Source organism: Macrobrachium nipponense, chromosome 20, assembly GCF_015104395.2.
Source record: "Macrobrachium nipponense isolate FS-2020 chromosome 20, ASM1510439v2, whole genome shotgun sequence".
NCBI classification, from domain to species: domain Eukaryota; kingdom Metazoa; phylum Arthropoda; class Malacostraca; order Decapoda; family Palaemonidae; genus Macrobrachium; species Macrobrachium nipponense.
In genome coordinates this window covers 69,301,884-69,324,383 of record NC_061089.1, presented here as the reverse complement: position 1 = coordinate 69,324,383, position 22,500 = coordinate 69,301,884, and the positions used below count along the sequence as shown (strand labels likewise).

The following is a 22,500-nucleotide window of genomic DNA, read 5'->3' as shown; positions in this document are numbered from 1 at the left end:
AGGTTACCGGACTCGGCCAACAATATATATATATATATATATATATATATATATATATATATATATAATATATAATATATACATATATATAAAGAAGATATATACCATATGTATATATACACATACATGCACACATACACAATACACCATCATCCATCAGCAAACTTCCTCTCGTGGATTCGAACCAGCGCACAGAGAAGAAATCAGGACTTCAGTGATGTTACCGACTCGGCCAACAATATACATAAATAAATATAATATATACCATATGTATATATATACATACATACATACACACGCACAATACACCATCTTCCATCAGCAGCAAACTTCAATTCATCACAAAAGTCTCCAAAGCGAGATCTCTTTAACTCAAAAAAAAAAAAAAAAAAAAAAAAAAAAAAAAAAAAAAACCACGTACAATGAATGACATTTGTAACTAGAAAAGGCCAGTGGCAAACTCAATTGAAAACCTTCACCTCTACAGGAGACACGCGCCCTACAGCGAGCGAGCGATTGGGACTTCCTACTTTGGGCAGAACGCCTTCTGGGAATGGACCAGTTTTAATTTTTTGCTTTTTATTTTTTTTTCGTTACTGTTGAAATGTAATAAGATTTATTGCCTTTGCAACAATATGAACTACTTATATTATTATACTGGTGGTATATTGCATTAATAATAATAATAATAAATAATTAATAATAATAATAATAATAATAATAATAATAATATATTCATTATTATATAGAGACTTATTGATTTTGCAACAATGTAAACTAATCATATTATTCCAATATTGATGTTACACTGCTATGTTAAGTCAAATCTTTATTTACGTAATAATAATAATAATAATAATAATAATAATAATAATAAAATAATAATAAATAATATAATAAGAATAATAATAATAATAATAATAATAATAATTTATACATTACAAAAAAGACCCTAGTTTGCATTCCAAAGTAAAATGTAAAAAAATTCCTAAGATATTCCAAGTTTTCATCCCAGAGCAAAACGTGAACGCATTCCTAAGATATTCCAAGTTTTCATTCCCGAGCAAAACGTAAACACATTCCTAAGACATTTCATTTGAATACCCTTAGCAAAAATATTTCTGACCACGCCCCCCACAGACACGAAAAGCACGCAGCTGCTCATTCCAGTTAACCTTAAGAAGAAGAAAGAAGAAGAAGAAGTAAGAAAAAAAAAAACAAGAGCCTCGTGGTATAGACAGATATTTAAGACTTCCTGTGATGAAATACAACGCTTATGGAAGACAGAAAAAGATCAATTTTTTAAAGCTTAATTCCTTTCAGAGAAGGATCTAGTTAAATATCACTTGCTTCCCAGAGAGAGAGAGAGAGAGAGAGAGAGAGAGAGAGAGAGAGAGAGAGAGAAGAGAGAGAGAGGAGAGAGAGCAATTTGACGTGGTTACGTGAATAGGTCTTTATTTAAAAAAAATAGATTAATGTAGATTTACAGAGAGAGAGAGAGAGAGAGAGAGAGAGAGAGAGAGAGAGAGAGAGAGAGAGAGCTTAATATGGATAGCTATTGCTAAATTTATATTCAACCTGGTATATATAAGGAGTTCGAAAAATAAATTATAAAACTGAAATGACTAAACTCTCTCTCTCTCTCTCTCTCTCTCTCTCTCTCTCTCTCTCTCTCTCTCTCTCTTACGACCTAATAAACTATAATAAACAAACCTCCATTATATAATTCACAATTTCCAACCGCGGACGAAAGATTTCATATCTGTGAAGCCCCCACCCACAAAAAAAAAAAAAAAAAAACTAGTCCTTTCCAAAAACAGTTAAGTCACTCCTGGTATCACAGAGCCTTGCAAGGCCAGACCTAAGGCACTTATAACTTAAGACACGCTCATGAATTACAACACTTATAACTGTCCTAGAATGCAATAGGCGTTTCTCGTTAGCAAAATTGCCAAATAATCCTCTTTCCTGTTTCTGAGCGGAACAGATTTTAGGAGAAGTTGTAGATGTTATTTTTAAATCTTGAGAGGTGGGGAAAAATGTATTTGTGATGTTGGAATAATATAATAATAATAATAATAATTAATAATAATAATAATAATAATAATAATAATAACAACACTGGACCCCACACTATAAAAACTACCCAGTCGAATAGGATGAGTGATAACAAAAAACAAAAAATAAAAAATAAAAAATAATAATTTCTATTATTTTTATTATCATTATTATAATATACTGTTAGGAAGTATACAAGCTTTATGAACACACCTATGTTTGAATATCGTTGTGCTATATTATTAATATACTATAATAATAATTAATAATGATAATAATAATAACAACAATATAATAATAATAGAAAACAAAACAACTATGTTAATACCCACCAAATAATAGTGACTTTAAACAATCAAAAAATATCACTATAATGATACACAATTTGCCGGATAACTCAGCACTCTGAAAAAGCCATAGTGACTTGTTTTGTCGGAGCGCAGCCTGGGGCCACAAGTTTTATCTTAGTTTTACCCAGACCACTGAAAACTGATTAACAGCTCTAGGGCTGGCCCAGATATTTTTTACGTGACTAGGATAATTGATTTACCTAGCAAACGGGAACCTTACGCTTATTGTGGAATCCGAACCACTTATATCGAGAGGTATTTCCTATCACCAGAAATAAATCTAATCGTTCCGATGGGGCCGGGCCGAGAATCGACTTCGGACCACCGATTAGTCCGGAGCGAAGTCCGCTCGCACGTGACTCCGCGTGCCCAAAAAAGAGCCCGCGTTGGGCATCGTGAACTCTCGAAGTTTTTTTTTATTTTCTGAAGTAAGATTTCTAAATCGCGGTTGAAGGCGCTTTTTGCAAATACGCGTTTGCAGTGAATAATACTATTTGCAGAGAAATGGATATATATATATATATATATATATATATATATATAATATATATATATATATAGATATATATATATATATATATACGTATATTTATATATATATATTATGTACGATTATATAAATAATGTTATATTAAATATAGTTATATATGTTTTATGGCATATTAGATGACATCATTTATATAATTGTATATATATAATATATTTATATATATAGGTATAGTTATATACATCATTTACATACATTTATAATATAAGATATAATATATATATATATATACCATGTTTATATACATATATATATATATATAGATATACATACATATACATACATATATGATATATATATATATATATATATACTAAAATATTTATATATTTATTATTTAACCACAACACACACACACACACACACATATATATATATATATATTGATATATATATATTATGATCTATAGATATATATATATATATATATCATTATAATTCTATATATATATATATATTAGATATACTATATATATGCATATATGACGTGTGCGTGTGTTTGCGCGCGCGCCCAAGCACCTCCACTACCCCTCTTGTATATAATAATATACATAAAATATTATATATTTTATGTATATTATATACATCATTTATATATTATATTTATATATATATATATATCATATATACCATATATATATATATACTATATATAAAATTTATTTTATATAGATAACACACACAGACACCTATATATATATATATATATATATATATATATATATATATATATATATATATATAGATATATATATATAATATTATATCTATATACTATATATATATATTATATATATACTATATATATATATATATATATATAGATAAATATATATACATATATATAAATGCATATATGTACGTGCGCGCGCGTGTGTGTGTGTTCGCGCGCGCAACCTACAAACACTCCCCTCTTGTCAAATCTGAAGGTTCTGCTCTCATACAACCTCTGAAATGAATCATGGAGGAAAAACCTCACTTCCTGAAAGTGAGGAGGACGAGACAAAGTACTCAACAAAAGTGTCCAGGAATGCCCGAGGACACATGAAAAAAAAAGACATACGCATGAATATTCATTTGCACAGTCTCTCTCGAAGGCTGAGAGACACATGTGTATCAGAACACAAATACACTATATATATATATATATATATAGTGTATACCTCCCCACATAATACATTATATACATATATATACAGTTCGATAATATTTGTTATATTACAAGATTATAGATATATATACCATATATCTATACTATATTGATACATTGAAGATTCATAAAGATAAATATAACAGTATTAACATATTATATAATATATATAAATATTATATATATCTATATATATTATATATATATATGTGTGTGTGTGTGTGTGTGTGTGTGTGTGTGTGTGTTTAAGAGAGAAGAGAGAGAGAGAGAGGAGAGAGAGAGAGAGAGAGAGAGAGAGAGAGAGACTGCAACTCATGGTATTACTGTCATAATAATGAAGAGAGAGAGAGAGAGAAACTGCAACTCATGGTATTTACTTGGGCATGGAAATCCCGACCAACGCACGTCAGAGTAACAAGACATTTATAAAAAAAATAATCAAAAAATAAATTCAATACAATCCAGTCTCTTTTTTTAATCCAATAAGCTTTTTCTTTACTGAAGTCACAAAGAACAAAGAGGTATTTTTAAGATGTCGTGGACCTGTCTGAACTTTTTTTGTTTTTTTTTGAGGGGGGGGGAATGGGGAGGAGGGAGGAGGGGGGAGGGGGGTTTAGGTGCCGTTTTCTGTTACCAAACTACGTCAGAAATAAAGAAAATTGGAAAATTGTTTAATTTTTTTTTTCTTTTCTGTTACGAAAATATTTCGTGGAATTTTGAAACGGCCAAAATTAAAAAAAAAAATTAAAAATAAAAAAAAACATTGGAAACAGTTTATGTGTAGAAAGTAACTTCAAGCAAATCTCAAGAAACGTCATTACTTTAATACCTAAGGTTATTTCGGGCGTTGCTTTTCAAAGTAATTCCTTCACAATAAAACCCCAACTTGTAATCTTGCCTCAATGCAGAAGAAATGTGTAATTTGGTTAGAAATGGAATATATATTCATATCACGTATAATATTAGTTAATATATATCAAGATTATTCAGATGAACCTATTAATATGGAACAGCCTCTAATAATAATAAATAATAATAATAAAACACCAAGAGATGAAGGGCACGACCAGGAAAGAATATATGCAGAGGGACTCAAGGCGATACTCAAGTCAAAACTCAACGCCGGAAATATGATAAAAGCCATAAACACATGGGCAGTGCAGTAATCAGATACAGCGCAGAATAGTGGAATGGACGAAGGCAGAACTCCGCAGCATAGATCAGAAAACCAGGAAACATGACAATACACAAAGCACTACACCCAAGAGCAAATACGGACAGACTAAACATAACACGAAAGGAAGGAGGGAGGGGACTACCAAGTATAGAGGACTGCGTCAACATCGAGAACAGAGCACTGGGGCAATATCTGAAAACCAGTGAAGACGAGTGGCTAAAGAGTGCATGGGAAGAAGGACTAATAAAAGTAGACGAAGACCCAGAAATATACAGAGACAGGAGAATGACAAACAGAACAGAGGACTGGCACAACAAACCAATGCACGGACAATACATGAGACAGACTAAAGAACTAGCCAGCGATGACACATGGCAATGGCTATGGCTAGAGGGGAGAGCTAAAGAAGGAAACTGAAGGAATGATAACAGCGGCACAAGATCAGGCCCTAAGAACCAGATATGTTTAAAGAACGATAGACGGAAATAAACTCTCTCCCCATATGTAGGAAGTGCAATACGAAAAATGAAACCATAAACCACATAGCAAGCGAAATGCGGCACTTACACAGAACCAGTACAAAAAGAGGCAGGATTCAGTGGCAAAAGACCCTCCACTGGAGCCTGTGCAAGAAACATCAGCTACCTTGCAGTAATAAGTGGTAAGAGCACCAACCTGAAGGAGTGATAGAAAACGATCAGGCAAAAATCCTCTGGGACTATGGTATCAGAACAGATAGGGTGATACGTGCAAATAGACCAGACGTGACGTTGATTGACAAAATCAAGAAGAAAGTATCACTCATTGATGTCGCAATACCATGGGGACACCAGAGTTGAGGAGAAAGAAAGGGAAAAGATGGATAAGTATCAAGACCTGAAAATAGAAATAAGAAGGATATGGGATATGCCAGTGGAAATCGTACCCATAATCATAGGAACACGAGGCACGATCCCAAGATCCCTGAGAAAAGGAATCCTAGAAAAAACTAGAGGCTGAAGTAAGCTCCAGGACTCATGCAGAAGTGTGTGATCCTAGAAACAGCACATATAGTGAGAAAAGTGATGGACTCCTAAGGGGGCAGGATGCAACCCGGAACCCCACACTATAAATACCACCTAGTCGAATTGGAGGACTGATAGATCCCCCCTTCCCCCCAAAAAAAAAAAAATAAAATTATAAAAAATAAATTGTTTACACAAAGATACAGGTAAATCTATTTTCATACGAAATCTTGGTATGGCTGAACATGACGCAAAAACAGTACGTAAAAAAAAACTACTTTTATCAATAATATTAAAATGTTTACCGCAATTTACTAAGTTAAATGTCCTTCGCAAATGTATAAGATTTAGAGTTTTTTTTTTAAATCTTAGTAATTACAATCAAGGAAGCGAAATTCTTCACTAAACGCTAAGACAACTTTGCCTTTGATGACGTAAAATTAATAGTATATATAAGTCACCCAATGACGAAAGAGATTCTGCCCTCGGACCAGCAACAAATAAGCAATTAGCAACGAGACGCCTAATAATGACAGGTTTTAAGAAATGAGGTCTAGATGTGTATATATTATTGTTTCGACCAAAAGGCATTTGGTTCATAATGTTACGACACGATTGTGTCAGTGTGTGTCAATGCTATATTATCACTGATTGCTATTAAAAAAAAAAAAAACTCTTTACATATTGTTGATTTCTGCCTGGTTTAACAAAGCTGTCAGATTTCCAAAGTAAATAAAAACGACACAAAATATAATAGGTAAAAAAAAATGCGCCTTAGTTTCTTCGGAACAATAGAGTTTCCTGTACAGTCTTTCAGCAAGGCCACCAAAAACAAGATCTTTCAGTGGTCTCCGGTATAAAGCTGTATGAACCGCGGCCCATCAAACTTGAACCACGTCCGAGTGGTGGCCTGGCCGCCTGGACTATATCGTGGCCAGACGCACGATTATGGGTAACTTTAACCTTAAATAAAAATTAAAACTACTGAGGCTAGAGGGCTGCAATTTGGAACGCCTGATGATTGGAGGGTGGATGATCAACATACCAATTTCCAGCCTTCCAGCCACACTAGTTTTCAAGATCTGAGGGAGGACATAATCACCTACCACCACCAGGATACTAATCCCTTTTAACGTCACGAATAGAAGCTTCCAGTCAGGGTACTTACCTGGAAAGAAAGAAAAATGACATGAATAGCAGATTCCAGGGGAAATGAGACTGGATTTCATTTAAATTTATGATGATAGAGGGAGAGTATTTTTTTTTTTATCCTTAAGTCAACTTAATGAAATTTGGCATCTAGAATTTGGAATAAATTGGTTTGATTATTCATCAGATCAGGTGAATGTTATGACCGACGTTCCTAAGGTGTTGGATTCTGAACCCTAACATAAATAAAATAAAATAAATTAAAATTAAAAGAAAAATAAGATAAAAAAATAATGTACATAAATTAAATTAAATAAAAATATGTAAATAAATAAAAATCAACATAAAACTCTTATTACTTAAAGCATATAAAAATAATAAAATAAAATCAAAATTTAAAAAAATAAGATAAAAAATAAAGTACATAAATCAAATCAAATAAAAATATGTAAATACATAAAAATTAACATTAAAAACTCTTATTACTTAAAGCATATAAAAATAAATAAAACAAAATAAAAAGAAAAATAAGATAAAAATACAATACAAAAATCATATAAAATAAAAATATGCAAATAAATAAAAACTAACATAAAAAAACTCTTATTACTTAAAGCATATAAAAAATAAAACAAAATAATAAAAATAAAAGAAAAATAAGATGATAAAATAAATGAATAAAATAAAATAAAATAAATAATAAATAAAAATTAACATTAAAAAACTCTTATTACTTAAAGCATATAAAAATAAATAAAACAAAACAAAAAAAAAATAAAAAATAAGAATAAAAAATAAAGTACTAAATAAAAAATAAAAATATATATAAATAACAATTATAAATACAATAAAATAAAAATACAAATAAAAACTAATATTAAACAAGCTCTTATTACAAAAAGCACATACAAGAAATTTAGCCTCTTCTTAACCTAAATCAACCTATCTATACCTATATAGAGGGTTTCTCCTCCCCTTGGTCTATAAGACATCGTATGGTACCCGACAACCAACCACTTTTTCAATTAAACCAGTTCCTTATGAAAAGTATGTGCTCGTAGGAGGTTTTAACGAGGTGGGGAGCGGTGGGGGGGGGGGGGGGGGGGGGGGGGGGGGGGGGGGGGGGGGGGGGGGGGGGGGGGGGGGGGGGGGGGGGGGGGGGGTTCTGTGCTAACTTGGTGCTTATTTGGGCAAACCTGTCCAATTAGATACTCAAAAATCGAGTCTTTCATTCGAGGTTGGTTCAATGTTTCAGGAATATGGCTGCCAAATTGTAACTAACTCTACAGTACATAATAACTAATTATGTAAATTCATACACAATAGCCATCTGTGTCTAAAGTAAGTATAATACATTAGAATAGGACGAAATTTTGCAAAAGGTAAACAGGTATACATAAAACAATGAAAAATACGAAGATGTTCATAAGAAATCATGAATAGGGGGAAAACACGAATGAATGGCAAACTGTGAATGAAATATACGACAGGGTGAAATAGCAATTTGTGAATAAGTGAAAATATGAATAACAATACGAAAATGTGAATAACAAATCGTGAGAAAACACGAAAATGTGAATAACAATTTGTGAAAGGACACGAAAATGCGAATAACAAATCGTGAGGAAACACGAAATTGTGAATAACAAATCGTGAGAAAACACGAAAATGTGAATAACAAATATGAATTAATACAAAAATGAGTAACAAAATTGTGTATGAATACGAACGTGTGTAAAACAAATTGTGAATGAATACGGAAATGTATAATATGCATACATTAAATTACATGACAAAATAAACGCGAGAATTAAGATAAAACACCAAAACAATCTGAAAACAATAAAAGACAAATAATTTACATAAGAAATTACTTAGTATACCATCAATACGGATCATCTTTGATAAAAGATATAAAAATTGAAACAGCTCGTTTATATTACGTTTAAATGACTATGAACTGTTTCTTTTATTAGACCAAAGTAAGAAAAATATATGTATATAACATATAGCTTCCATTCCACCCCCCCCCCCCCCACAACCCAGAAATGATAATAAAATACTTGAATAATGATAACGTGGCTGAAGTCACACCGATATGTTTATAAAATTAAATAAATAACTACAATAAAAAAAACAAATGGATGAAAGCAAATCGTTCAAAATGTATCAAATTCTTGAATTAAAAAAAAAAACACTGAATAACTCTCTCAGTGGGAGATTTCAAACATACACTCAGGTCTGTTAAGATGATACATGAAAAAATAACGAGTATTTCAAATACACACGACTACACTCAGTCAGGAACTCAAGTCTGTTAGTCTGTGTGTCTACAAGACTCTCTGTGTCGAAGAAATCCTGTCTGTCTGGCAGTTTCTGTCTCGAAAAAAAAAGTACAAATTTAATACTTCCAAGAAGTCGGAGTCAATCTGTAAGTCGAAGGACCCATTGCTGTGATTACAGGAATCTCCCTGTCTATTTAATTTACAGGAATCTCCCTGACAATCTAAAAAGTAAGAATCAATTCGTCAATCTATCTTTAAAAGGAATCTGTACTTTATTCTCAGGAATCTCTCTGTCAATCTTTATTTACAGGAATCTGCGTCAACCTAACTTGGAATTACCACTCAATTTAACTTAAAATATCTTGATCATACTAACTTACAGGAATCTCCCAGTCAAGTAATTTACAGCTCTCTCTCTCTCTCTCTCTCTCTCTCTCTCTCTCTCTCTCTCTCTCTCTTCTCTGATCTCTCTCTTCTCTCTCTCTCTAAATTACAGGAATCTCCCTGTCAATGTCATTTACAGTTATCTCTTTTATCAGTCCCTTACAGGAATCCGTGCATCAACCTAGCTTACAGGAATCTCTTATCAAACTAACTTACAGGCATCTATCTGTCCATGTAACTTACAAATATTTCTGTCAGTCTAACTTGCAGTAATCTATGTCAATTTAACATACGGGACTCCTCCTCATAATCATACAGGCATTTCTGTCAACCTGTAACTTATAGGTATCTTTCAATTGGACGATCCTTAACCATAACTTCAAGTAGCCTCATGAGGTCACCCTTCCAAACCCTAACCCCCCCCCCCCCCCCCCCCCCCCCCCCCCACACACACACACACACCAAACCTGAGAATTTAACTCTGACTCAATTGCCAATAAAAATTCACTTGACGCGTGATAAAGTGAACTGGATTCCCTACCACCCCCACCATCCCCTAAGTGGGGTTGGAGACCCCCCCCCCGAGTGGGGTTGGAAACATCCCCCTCCAATCCCCTTCCTCAATCGTGTTCAATACGAGGCTTCTTCAATCCTAAAGTAGGTACTTGATTGTAGAGGAATGTCTTGATATGTCTTGCATAGCAGTTTATTTCTTCTTTTGTGTGACAGTATATATATATATATTATAGATATATATATATATATATATATATATATATATAGAGATATATTATATAATATATATAGTATATATATATATTATATATATATATATATATAGATATCTTATGCATACATACATATATAAATATGTGTTTGTAAAATATACATTACATACATACTTTAAATAAATTTTTATTACGTGTTATTATATATATATATATATTATTATATTATATATATAATATAATAATATAAACATATAATAACATATTAACATATACATATTTTATATATAATTATTATAGTATGATTACATATAAATAAAAATAAATGATTATATATAATATAATATCTAGATAAAAGATAAATTAATATAATATATATAATATAATAATAGATATACGTATATATAAAACCCTAAAAAATCAAACCAATAATAATAATAATGCTAATTATTTCCATTATTCCAATCACCATTTCTGCAAAAAGTGAAGGAAAATAATAAACGCCCCCCCCCATCAGATATTAAATCAATAATAACCAAGATAGATGACCTGTGACGTCAACCAAAATGAAAAAAAAAAAGCCAATTACAGATTCCAGGAGACATCAATTAAGCTACGGTCATAATTACTGACGCCCAGAGTTCAACATTGTGACACTAACGCCATCTATTGGCGAGAATGTCCTCTCTGCTCTCTCTCTCTCTCTCGCTCTCCTCTCTCTCTCTCTCTCTCTCTCTCTGTATAGTATATATGTATCTATTATTATATGTGTATATATATGTGTATATATATATATATATATATATAGATATATATATATATATATATATACCTATATATATATATATATATATATATATATAATATATATATATATACTAAACAATGAGAGAGAGAGAGAGAGAGAGAGAGAGAGAGAGAGAGAGAGAGAGATCCAATACACGCATATGCTATTGTAAATATAATAACAGCTTTTATATGAAACTCCTTTAAACCTTATGCCTTCACAGTTTATCTGATTTTATCACGGTGTCAAAACCCTCGAATTTGTGACGCCAGTCTTAGTAACCATACTTCAATCAATCAACCGAGGCTCTCTCTCTCACTCTCTCTCTCAAACAAGTGACCTCGTTACATCAAACGTCAATTAGGCCATATATCTCTCTCTCTATTCGCTGACTCTTCAGTTCATTTACTTTTATTTGTGACGCCAGTTTTAGTAACCATACATCAATCTATCAATCAAACTCTCTCTCTCTCTCTCTCTCTCTCTCTCTCTCTCTGAAACAAGTAACCACGTTTCAGCAAACGTCAATAAGGCCACATATCTCTCCTCTTTCCGCTGACTCTTCTTCCATGAACCGACCATTGCATCAGACACTTCAATAAAACCAACACATCGAATGTCGACGCTCACGAAATGCAACGTCACAACGCCAAAATAAAAATAAAAAAATTCGTTCATTTAAGCGTTGACAAAGGCGGGGGGAACCTTTGAACGTTAAAACAGTCCTTTGAACGCTAGACGTCTGCTTCGTTTGAAACCAGCATCAATTAGCGTCTCTGAAATTACTGTCAGATTTGTTCATGAACCAGAGGTATTTTTTGTAATATGGAAACTGTTAAGTTGAAGGAAATTTGAGAGCGAGAGGATTGGAAGGTGCAACAATTGGGAAAACCTCGCAATTGCACTATCATCATTCTGTTCTAAGGAGTCTACAATAATAAAAATGTTAAAAGTTCGTGCATAATTTATAAACTTCATAAAAGCTTTCGAACCCTTCCCTGAAGATGAACCCAGGGAAGAGTTCGAAAGCTTTTATAAATTGTTTATAAATTAAATACGAACTTTTTAACATTTTTATTACTGTGGACCCCTTAGAACACTATATATACTCTCGTGATAGAGAGTTTTCCCCAACTAAAATTATTATTATTATTAATTCAGAAGATGATCCCTATCCATATGGACAAGCCCACCTAAGGCGCCACTGATTTGAAATTCAAGCTACCAAAGAATATTGTGGTGCTGATCAGAAAGAAGTAAGAGCAGGTACAGGGAAATACAGAAAGATGGAACTAGCCCCTTACAGGAAAATTTTAACTTCGGAATTTAACTTCCTATTTGTTTCCTAGTGACTAATTCTAATGATATTCTTAAAACTGAAGCAATGAATAACGATTTCAATTTATGTTAACTGGCAACTTTTCACGATTTGTCACTAATTGGCAACTACCTACTCCCTCCATCTATCCCACAGAGGTCTGCTAATCTAATTAATTCACCTCGAAGCAGATATAATCGCCAATTATCATAAATTATATCATTCATCTCCAATAACAATAACAGTGCAATTAAACTTTTGTCACAAATTATGAAGAGATTTGTTCATTCCACGAACTTCTAATTATGACTGAGAATTCGGTTCATTAATGTTCACTTGAGTGGTACAAATTACGCGTCACCTGATTCGTGTACGATTTATGTATCATTTAATCATAATCGTTGATAATTTATATATCACTTATAATTTATGTATCATTTAATCACAATCGCTGATAATTTATGTATCATTTTAGTGATAATCGCTGATAATTTATGTACCATTTCATCATAATCGCTGACAACTTATGCATCACTTATAATTTATGTATCATTTAATCATAATTGCTGACAATGTACGTATCATTTAATCATAATCACTGATTACTTATGTATCATTTAATCATAATTGCTGACAATTTACATATTTAATCATAATTGCTGATAATTTTTGTATTGTAATCAATTGTTGTTAATCTATGTTTGATTTAATCATAATCACTGATAATTTATATATCATTTAATCATAATCACTGAACTGAAAACTTATGTATCATTTAATCATAATGGCTGACTATTTATGTATCATTTAATCATCCTCACTGATAATTTATGTATCGTTTAATCATAATCTCTGATAATTTATGTATCATTTAATCACAATCGCTGATAATTTATGAACCATTCAATAATAATAATCGTTGATTTTGACTGATTATTTGGTCAAGTGATAATTCACCCAGTATTACACAAGAGCTTTTAATCATTCAAGTTCACTTATGCATTGTGATATAGAAAATTAAATGCCGATATATTTCATTTGCATAAAAGGCAAAACAGCTTATCATTTTGATGTATATATTTTAAGGATAGTCATAGCCATTCGTAGTTTATATGCAGCTGTGTGAAAATACACATTCTATGCAATAGTAAAATATGTGTTTAGTGATTAAAAGTGAAACTTTATTCATGAAATATCATTATCAAACATATACACTATATAAACTGACAGATAAATAAATAAATATATATTATATATATATATATATATATATATATATAAATAAATAAATAAATATAAATATGTATATAATATATATATACATATGATATTATATAAATATATATATATATATATATATATATATATAATATATATAACAAGATACCACTTATTAAAAAAGAAAAATGTAATTGATAGATAATTAGATTAAAATGTCATAAACTCCAGGAAAGACCAGTATTAGGATTATTTATTAAGAAAAAAATACCCAGATTCAATTAAAAAAACGGTCTTATTTGAACCTTATCTTAAAAAAATGTACTATTACTAAAATACCAAGATTTCTACATATCAGAAAATCGTCTTGTAATCTCTCATTATCATTAAGGATGTATAATATGGGTAGAACAGTCACCAGTTCTACCCATATTGTAACATTGACTATCCGCTTATTCAATGAAATATAATTATTGTGCAACAATGAAACTGCATGTCGTATCAATTGCTTTTCTTTATTGTTTGAATTGTCTAAATGGAACTCACTCTCACTCACGTTGAGAGAGAGAGAGAGAGAGAGAGAGAGAGAGAGAGAGAGAGAGAGAGAGAGAGAGAGAGCATACCATACAGTCAACACGAACCCGAGGGAGGGAGAGAGAGAGAGAGAAGAGAATATATACAAGCAGCTTCTCAACATTAACCTGAGAGAGAGAGAGAGAGAAATAAAGCAGATTGCCAATACAAACCCCAGAGAGAGAGAGAGAGAGAGAGAGAGAGAGAGAGAGAGAGAAATACATATATACAAAGGCCAGACAGATCGCCAACACAAACCTTCCGTATACTGCCCACGCCGGAATCACTCCCGCCGGAGGTAGACGCAACAGGAGCAGGAGAGATGACTGGCGAATCCCCTTGGTGGGATTTTCCTGCTGACGAAGTCGAAGCAGCAGTAGTAGAAGCAGCCACGACGGCAATATGGGCCGCGGAGGACGCCAGGCCCTTGACGTACCTCCCGACGATCTGCGGGGAGTAATTGCTGCTGCTGACGACGACGTTCCCTTCCTCGTCGTCCACTAAACTGTCGGGGGTGTCGTCGATGAACTGGAGGGACCTCTGGTAGGAATTCCGACGGGTCTTCTTAAATTCGAGGCGCTTAATGGAAGCCCTCGACTCCAGCGATTCGGAGAAGTTCCCCCTGGTGGCGTAGGCCGAGAAGGACTCGTTTTCTCTGACCGTGGCCAGCGTCGTGGGCAGGTTCTCCCCCTTCCGCGCACCGTCGCTGGACATCATGGAGAGGCTGCCTCCGTAGGACGGGGCCGGCAGCTGGGGCAGCTTCCTGGCAACGTTGCAGGTGGGATTGTTGTTCACTCCACTCATCATCATCTCTTGGTTGTCGTTCAAGGTGGAGGAGGACGACGCCGAGGAGGAGGAGGAGGAGGTGACGACCTTCTTACATCTGTCAACATTAGCGTCACTAGTAGTACCAACACTACCAACGCCACCGCAGCTGCCGCCGTAGGATGTGTCGCCCTGTGACGCCGTTGCTTGGTGCTGGTGGATGATATTAGCCGCCATATCGGACGTTAGTCTCATAAAGAATCGATCTGTATATTTCGAGTAATTCCGAGGGGCACACTCGATCTCAGATGCCGTCCACTTAACGTTCGCGTATCGGCCTATCGAAGAAGAAGCCTCTCTCGATCACTTAATAAGAACACCATCACCACCACCGCCGCCGCCTCCGCTCCTTACCACAGGTCTTTCCGAGAGCCACAGCGCTAAGATGCGACTACGGCCACCATGTGTGTGTGAGCGGCTGAGGAGATGAAGAAGAGAAGAAAGAGAGAGAGAGAGAGTGAGAGAGTGAGAGAGAGCGTGAGAGTGAGAGAAACGACCCACCGCCAGGATGGGGAAGCCTCCCTGTTAAACTGCTCCAATCTCCTCCTCATGGAGCACTACTGCTGCTGCTGCCTGCTGACGCTGCTCTCCCTGCACCTCGCGGAGAGAGGAGAGAGAGAGAGAGAGAGAGAGAGAGAGAGGAGAGGGGTCCTGTCGAAATTTCACTATATTATCGGCATCATTATCAGAGAGAGAGAGAGAGAGAGAGAGAGAGAGGGAGGTAGAGAGAGAGTCAGGGATTGAGCTATAAATCTGAAGTGGACTTGTCGAGGATTACCGCAAATTGCAACCAGTTTCTTCGCGCAGCCATGACTAGTCTCATACTTGGCTGTCCTCTGGAGTGTCCTCTGTATACACCCACGTGAAGACTGAATGTACACACGTGTACACACACACACACAAACCCGGTACAATGCAAGCACACTGCTGACGCAAGTGTAAACATCAGCAATTTTTTTTTTTTTTTGCCGGTGGCAAAAATAGAAAAACAAACACACATAAAACCGCTAGACGCATAACTTCATCTTTGAAACGTCACAGAAATATACGACCGAAAGTTTAATAAATCTCCGAGCAATCTCATCAAAACCTAATTTAAAATTCTCTCTCTCTCTCTCTCTCTCTCTCTCTCTCTCTCTCTCTCTCTCTCTCTCTCTCTCTCTCTTTCATGACTCCAGAGATGAAAGAGGTTAAGAAGAAAACGAACAAAGTTTTTATATGAAACTGCATCGCCTGGTTCTGCATTGGAGCCAACTAGTCTCATAGAACAGGGGGGGGGGGGGATATAGAAGGAGAAAAGGGGGGGAGGGTTAGTGAATGCGCAGACGCAATGGGTTTCTACCTATATAATGATCTACTGCTTGACTATGATGTCATCATCCTCGTTATATGAAACATCAATATATAAAGCTTATTATTCAAAAGGGGCATATAAATTATAGTCCTAAAATACACACGGCGATGCAAAATAATAATTTTTATAGGCCTAGAGAGAGAGAGAGAGAGAGAGAGAGAGAGAGAGAGAGAGAGAGAGAGCAAAAACAATTCAAGCAATGAGAATGGGGTAAATATTTATAGGCCTAAATCACGCAAGACGATGCAAAATAATGAATTGCTATAAGCCTGAGAGAGAGAGAGAGAGAGAGAGAGAGAGAGAGAGAGAGAGAGAGAGAGAGAGGTAAACAAAACCAAATCAAGCAGAAAGTACAATTAGTGTGGGGTAAAAATATATATAGGCCTAAAGCACACAGTGGACAATTCAAATTGAAATGCTATTGGCCTGAGAGAGAGAGAGAGAGAGAGAGAGAGAGAGAGAGAGAGAGAGCAACAACAATGCAAGCAGATAGTACAACGTGGGACCTAAACGACAATTGTTGAAAGGAAGAAGAAGAAGAAGAAGAAAACTGCGAAGCAAGTTCCATCGAGTCACAATAGGAACGTCTGCAATACGACAGGACACGCCCCCCTTTTGCTCTCACAAAGAGTGATAATGGCCATGCAAAGGTTGCTTTTGAGCGGAAAATAAAAGAAATTTTCGTAGGTATCGTATAAGCAAATAGCAGACATTTGCGGGGATGAAGGAAAAAGGTGAAATATTTATAAAAACATATTTTAAAGTATGTACTGTTTAAGAGTAAAATTATTTTCATAAAAATATAATATCTTTTACGTAAAATCCTTTTCATGAAAACTATATCTATAATACGCTTATGAAAAAAGTTACGAACAAAATAATATATATCAAAATATATATCTTTTAAGTAAAACCCTTTTCATGAAAACTATATATATAATACTCTCATGAAAAAAAAGTTACGAACAAAAGAATAATATATATATATAGTATATATATATATATATATATATATATATATATATATATATATATATATGTAAAGTAAACCACTCTCATAAAAAGTATACAGACTACTATTGTATACTTGAAAAAAAGTATATTGTTAAATAAATTAATATATTTTAAAGTAAACCCCTCTTCATAAAAACGATATATAATACTCTTATGAAAAAGTTACGAGCGGGAAAATATATAAATAAATGTAATATTTTAAAAAGTATACTCATATATATATATAATATATATATATATATATATATATATATATATATATATATATATATATAGAGAGAGAGATGAGCGAGAGAGAGAGGAGAGAAGAGAGAGAGAGAGAGAGAGAGACGAGAGAGAGAGGAGAGAGAGAGAGAGAGAGAGGAGAGATAGCCCTTTTCATGAAAATAACCTATAAAATGGTCTATGAAAAAAGTTACAGACAAGGAAAAATTTGTTTGAATGGTACATTAAAAAAAAAAACCAATACAGAAAAAAATTACAGACAAGAAAAAATAAACAGAGATACAAACTCCCTTTATACAAATCTGAGGAGTATGTGACGTCACGCTTTTCAACCATTCCATTGTGAAGGAGAGATTAAATTTAATGGTGACACATGACGAATCAACCACAATCAACCACAATTCCCTTCAATTTCAACCCTGTATAGATCCACAAAGGGTTGTTTTTCACCTTGACATAAACTATGTTTACTCAGTACTTTTCACGTTATCCGGGGCTTTCGTACACAGAGGCCGACGGGAGGGGCGAGATCTACGTACTTTTCTAAGGTAGGACTGACGGACTATGGAAATACGACCTCGAAGGAGGGATCTAATGAAGGATATTTTTTGGAGTTGGGAAAACAGAGGTAAGGAGCGGTTTCCAAAGCTTGGCTTCACGTGGCAAATGTCACAAAAAAAATAACTTGACAGATTGGTGTTAAATTAAAATTTTCCGGGCTTGGCTTTCCGTGGAAAATGTTACAATCATCATTTGACAGATGGGTGGTAAAACCAATTAGAGAGAGAGAGAGAGAGAGAGAGAGAGAGAGAGAATCTGTTTCTTACCAGAGGCACACAGGTTATGTTCCAAGTAAGAGAGAGACTGTTTATGAGAGAGAGAGAGAGAGAGAGAGAGAGAGAGAGAGAGAGAGAGAGAGAGAGGATATCATCATCATATCGGGCAACCATAGAATTCTAACAGCCAGATATATTGCATAATCTACAGACTCGGCGAGTTTCCAGCTACGAGAAAATCAATGAGATAGGAGCCTTCTGGGTTTCGCTTTTAGGGTCTAAATAATAATAATAATAATAATAATAATAATAATAATAATAATAATAATAATAATAATAATAATAATAATAATAATAATCCTAGATAAAAAATAATTGCTGTGGCAATCAATAATAAAATTAAGTCTTCAGATAATATGTATTATAAGTTATATGTATCATAAGTTACGTAACTATCTGAATAATTGTGCGTAGTCACTGTGTGTATAAATTTTACACACACATATTAAAACTCATTCATTAAACGGATATTCATACTATGAATTATTTGTGTGTAGTTTATTACACAAATCTCAATACTATAAGCGTGTAGTTTTTTACACACAAATATGAAGACTGTAGCTTATTATAAAACGATGATTTGTGTGTAGTATTTAACACACAAATATTAAAACTAATTTACTACAGATATTGAAACTATCGAGGAGTGTGTGTAGTTCATTACAAAAGTCAAAATGATCATTTTATAATAATAATAATAATAATAATAATAATAATAATAATAATAATAATAATAATAATAATAATATCCTTTATTTCGGCTCAGGGCCATATACAATGAATATACAAAATACACAGTAACATACACAATCTAGATATATTAGACAACATAAGAAAAATGAGTAATCGGCACTTATCCACAAAATAGCTGAGGTAGCATAAAAGATAGTAATCATAATACTGGTAATAACAGTAATAATATTGGTGAGAAAAAAAATGCATTGAATTATAACAGTTAGTGCACAGATTATATAACTTAAATTTCAACTAGAGACCTTAGGTGGTTACAGTAGTCAGGTCCATAGGGCTAAATACGAAAATTGAATGTAGAGAAAAAAAAAACTTTAACTTGATAGTAATCACAGTAATAATGAAAAAATAAAATATCAGCAATTTAAACGCAATTTGAAAAACCATTTATTACTTATTCGAACCATTCAATAAATCATTTATTACTCATTTGAACCATTCAATAAATCATTTATTGCTTATTTGACCCACTCAATAAATCCTTTATTACGTATTTGAACCCTGCAATCAATAATTTATTGCTTATTTGAACCATTCAATGAATCATTTATTGCTTATTTGAACCATTCAATAAATCATTTATTACTTATTTGAACCATTCAATAAATCATTTATTGTTTATTTGAACCATTCAATAAATCGTTTATTGTTTGTTTGAACCAGTCATTAAATCATCTATTACTTATTTGAACCATTCAATGAATCATTTATTGCTTATATGAACCATTCAATAAATCGTTTATTGCTTATTTGAACCATTCAATAAATCGTTTATTGCTTATTTGAACCATTCAATAAATCATTTATTGCTTATTTGAACCAGTCATTAAATCATTTATTACTTATTTGAACCATTCGATGAATCATTTATTGCTTATATGAACCATTCAATAAATCGTTTATTGCTTATTTGAACCATTCAATAAATCGTTTATTGCTTATTTGAACCATTCAATAAATCATTTATTGCTTATTTGAACCAGTCATTAAATCATTTATTACTTATTTGAACCATTCAATAAATCATTTATTACTTATTTGAACCATTCAATAAATCATTTATTGCTTATTTGAACCATTCAATAAATCGTTTATTGCTTATTTGAACCATTCAATAAATCATTTATTGTTTATTTGAACCATTCAATAAATCCTTTATTGCTTATTTGAACCAGTCATTACATCATTTATTACTTATTTGAACCATTCAATAAATCATTTATTACTTATTTGAACCATTCAATACATCATATATTACTTATTTGAAAAATTCAATAAATCATATATTAATCATTTGAAAAATTCAATAAATTATTTCTAACTTATTTGAACCATTCAGTAAATCGTTTATTGATTATTTGAACATTCAATAAATCATTTATCACTTATTTGAACCCGTCGATAGTTGGTTATAAATACTAATCGTTTCATAAATCAGAATTCCCCTTCTTTTAATAACTTGATACCTCTACCAAGCCAACAATTGGGAGATCAGAAAGAGTATTTCAACTTTCCTATTTAAATTATTACTCTCTCTCTCTCTCTCTCTCTCTCTCTCTCTCTCTCTCTCTCTCTCTCTCTCTCTCTCTGTGCCACAACACCACCGATGCAAGGCATCGATTTTCGATCAGGCGTTTGATTCAGCATTTCGTGATATTTACGAAAGTAAATGTGCTTGACCAGGAACCGAAGGAACCGAACCAAACACCCCCAACCCCCCCCCCTCTCTCTCTCTCTCTCTCTCTCTCTCTCTCTCTCTCTCTCTCTCTCTCTCAGAACAGCGAGTGTTTATCTCTCAGCAGAAAAGGAATCTTCATATAACTCTGGTCAGACACATCTCTCTCTCTCTCTCTCTCTCTCTCTCTCTCTCTCTCTCTCTCCTAAAATCTATGACATATGGCTCTCAAAATCTATTATTTCAATAAAAAAAATATGTTCAAAATGCACTCAAGAATTTCGTACAACTCAAAAAAACCTAAACTATCAGAATCTACACAGAAAGTCTCTCTCTCTCTCTCTCTCTCTCTCTCTCTCCTCCTCTCCTCTCCCTCCCGCTCATCTCTCTCTCTCTCTCAAAATCTAATCTATGCCGTATATCTCAAAATTTATCATTTCAATAAAAATAAATTCAAAATACACCCAAAAATTTCGTACAACAATTAAAAAATCCACACACTAACTAAATCTACGTAGAAAGTTTCTAGCCCACAAGAGAGAGAGAGAGAGAGAGAGAGAGAGAGAGAGAGAGAGAGAGAGAGAGAGAGAGAGAGAGAGAGAGAGAGAGAGAGAGAGAGAGGGGGCTTTCTTCTAACCAGGCTCAGCAAAAGCTATGCAAAGTGAACATGAGCTCAGCTGTCCTGAAATTGAAACCAAACATCAGTCCATTACCAAGATTGATTTTTTTTTCCTTCCCACAGATTTGACTCTGGCTCAGTCAATTCAGAGATTCCAAGACAGAGATGGGAACGTTCACACAGGAGTCAGGAATGAGCTGGAATTTAGTCATTATTATCATTATATACATACACGCACACACGACATAGCACCTCACTGCTACTATAGTAGATTCACATCAACCGTGCATTTGATGTCTAGGCCAGTTCCTTACAACACTCCTGATTGGCTGTTGATAAGCCAATCACATACATCCTGCCTATGAGAACTATCGAGAGAGACTAAGAGCTCCCAGCCCTGTGACTGGCTTATCAACAGCCAATCGAGGAGCGTCGTAAGGGACTGGCCTAGACATCAAATGCACGGTTGATGTG

At 33.5% G+C, this 22,500-nt stretch overlaps 1 protein-coding gene across 4 annotated transcripts in view; it reads right to left on the bottom strand.

Moving 5' to 3' along the window:
* Positions 1–22,500, bottom strand: part of LOC135194854 (adenosylhomocysteinase-like 1) — a 284,838-nt gene that overhangs the window by 177,351 nt on the left and 84,987 nt on the right. Inside the window, exon 1 of one of the 4 annotated variants that reach the window (XM_064221043.1) lies at positions 14,987–16,084. The exons of the other annotated variants lie outside the window; for them this stretch is intronic. Within the exon in view, the coding sequence (XP_064077113.1) occupies positions 14,987–15,748 (762 nt within the window). The 5' untranslated portion in view covers positions 15,749–16,084. Of the gene's footprint in view, positions 1–14,986; positions 16,085–22,500 lie in introns of those variants that run through there. 4 annotated transcript variants of the gene reach the window in all.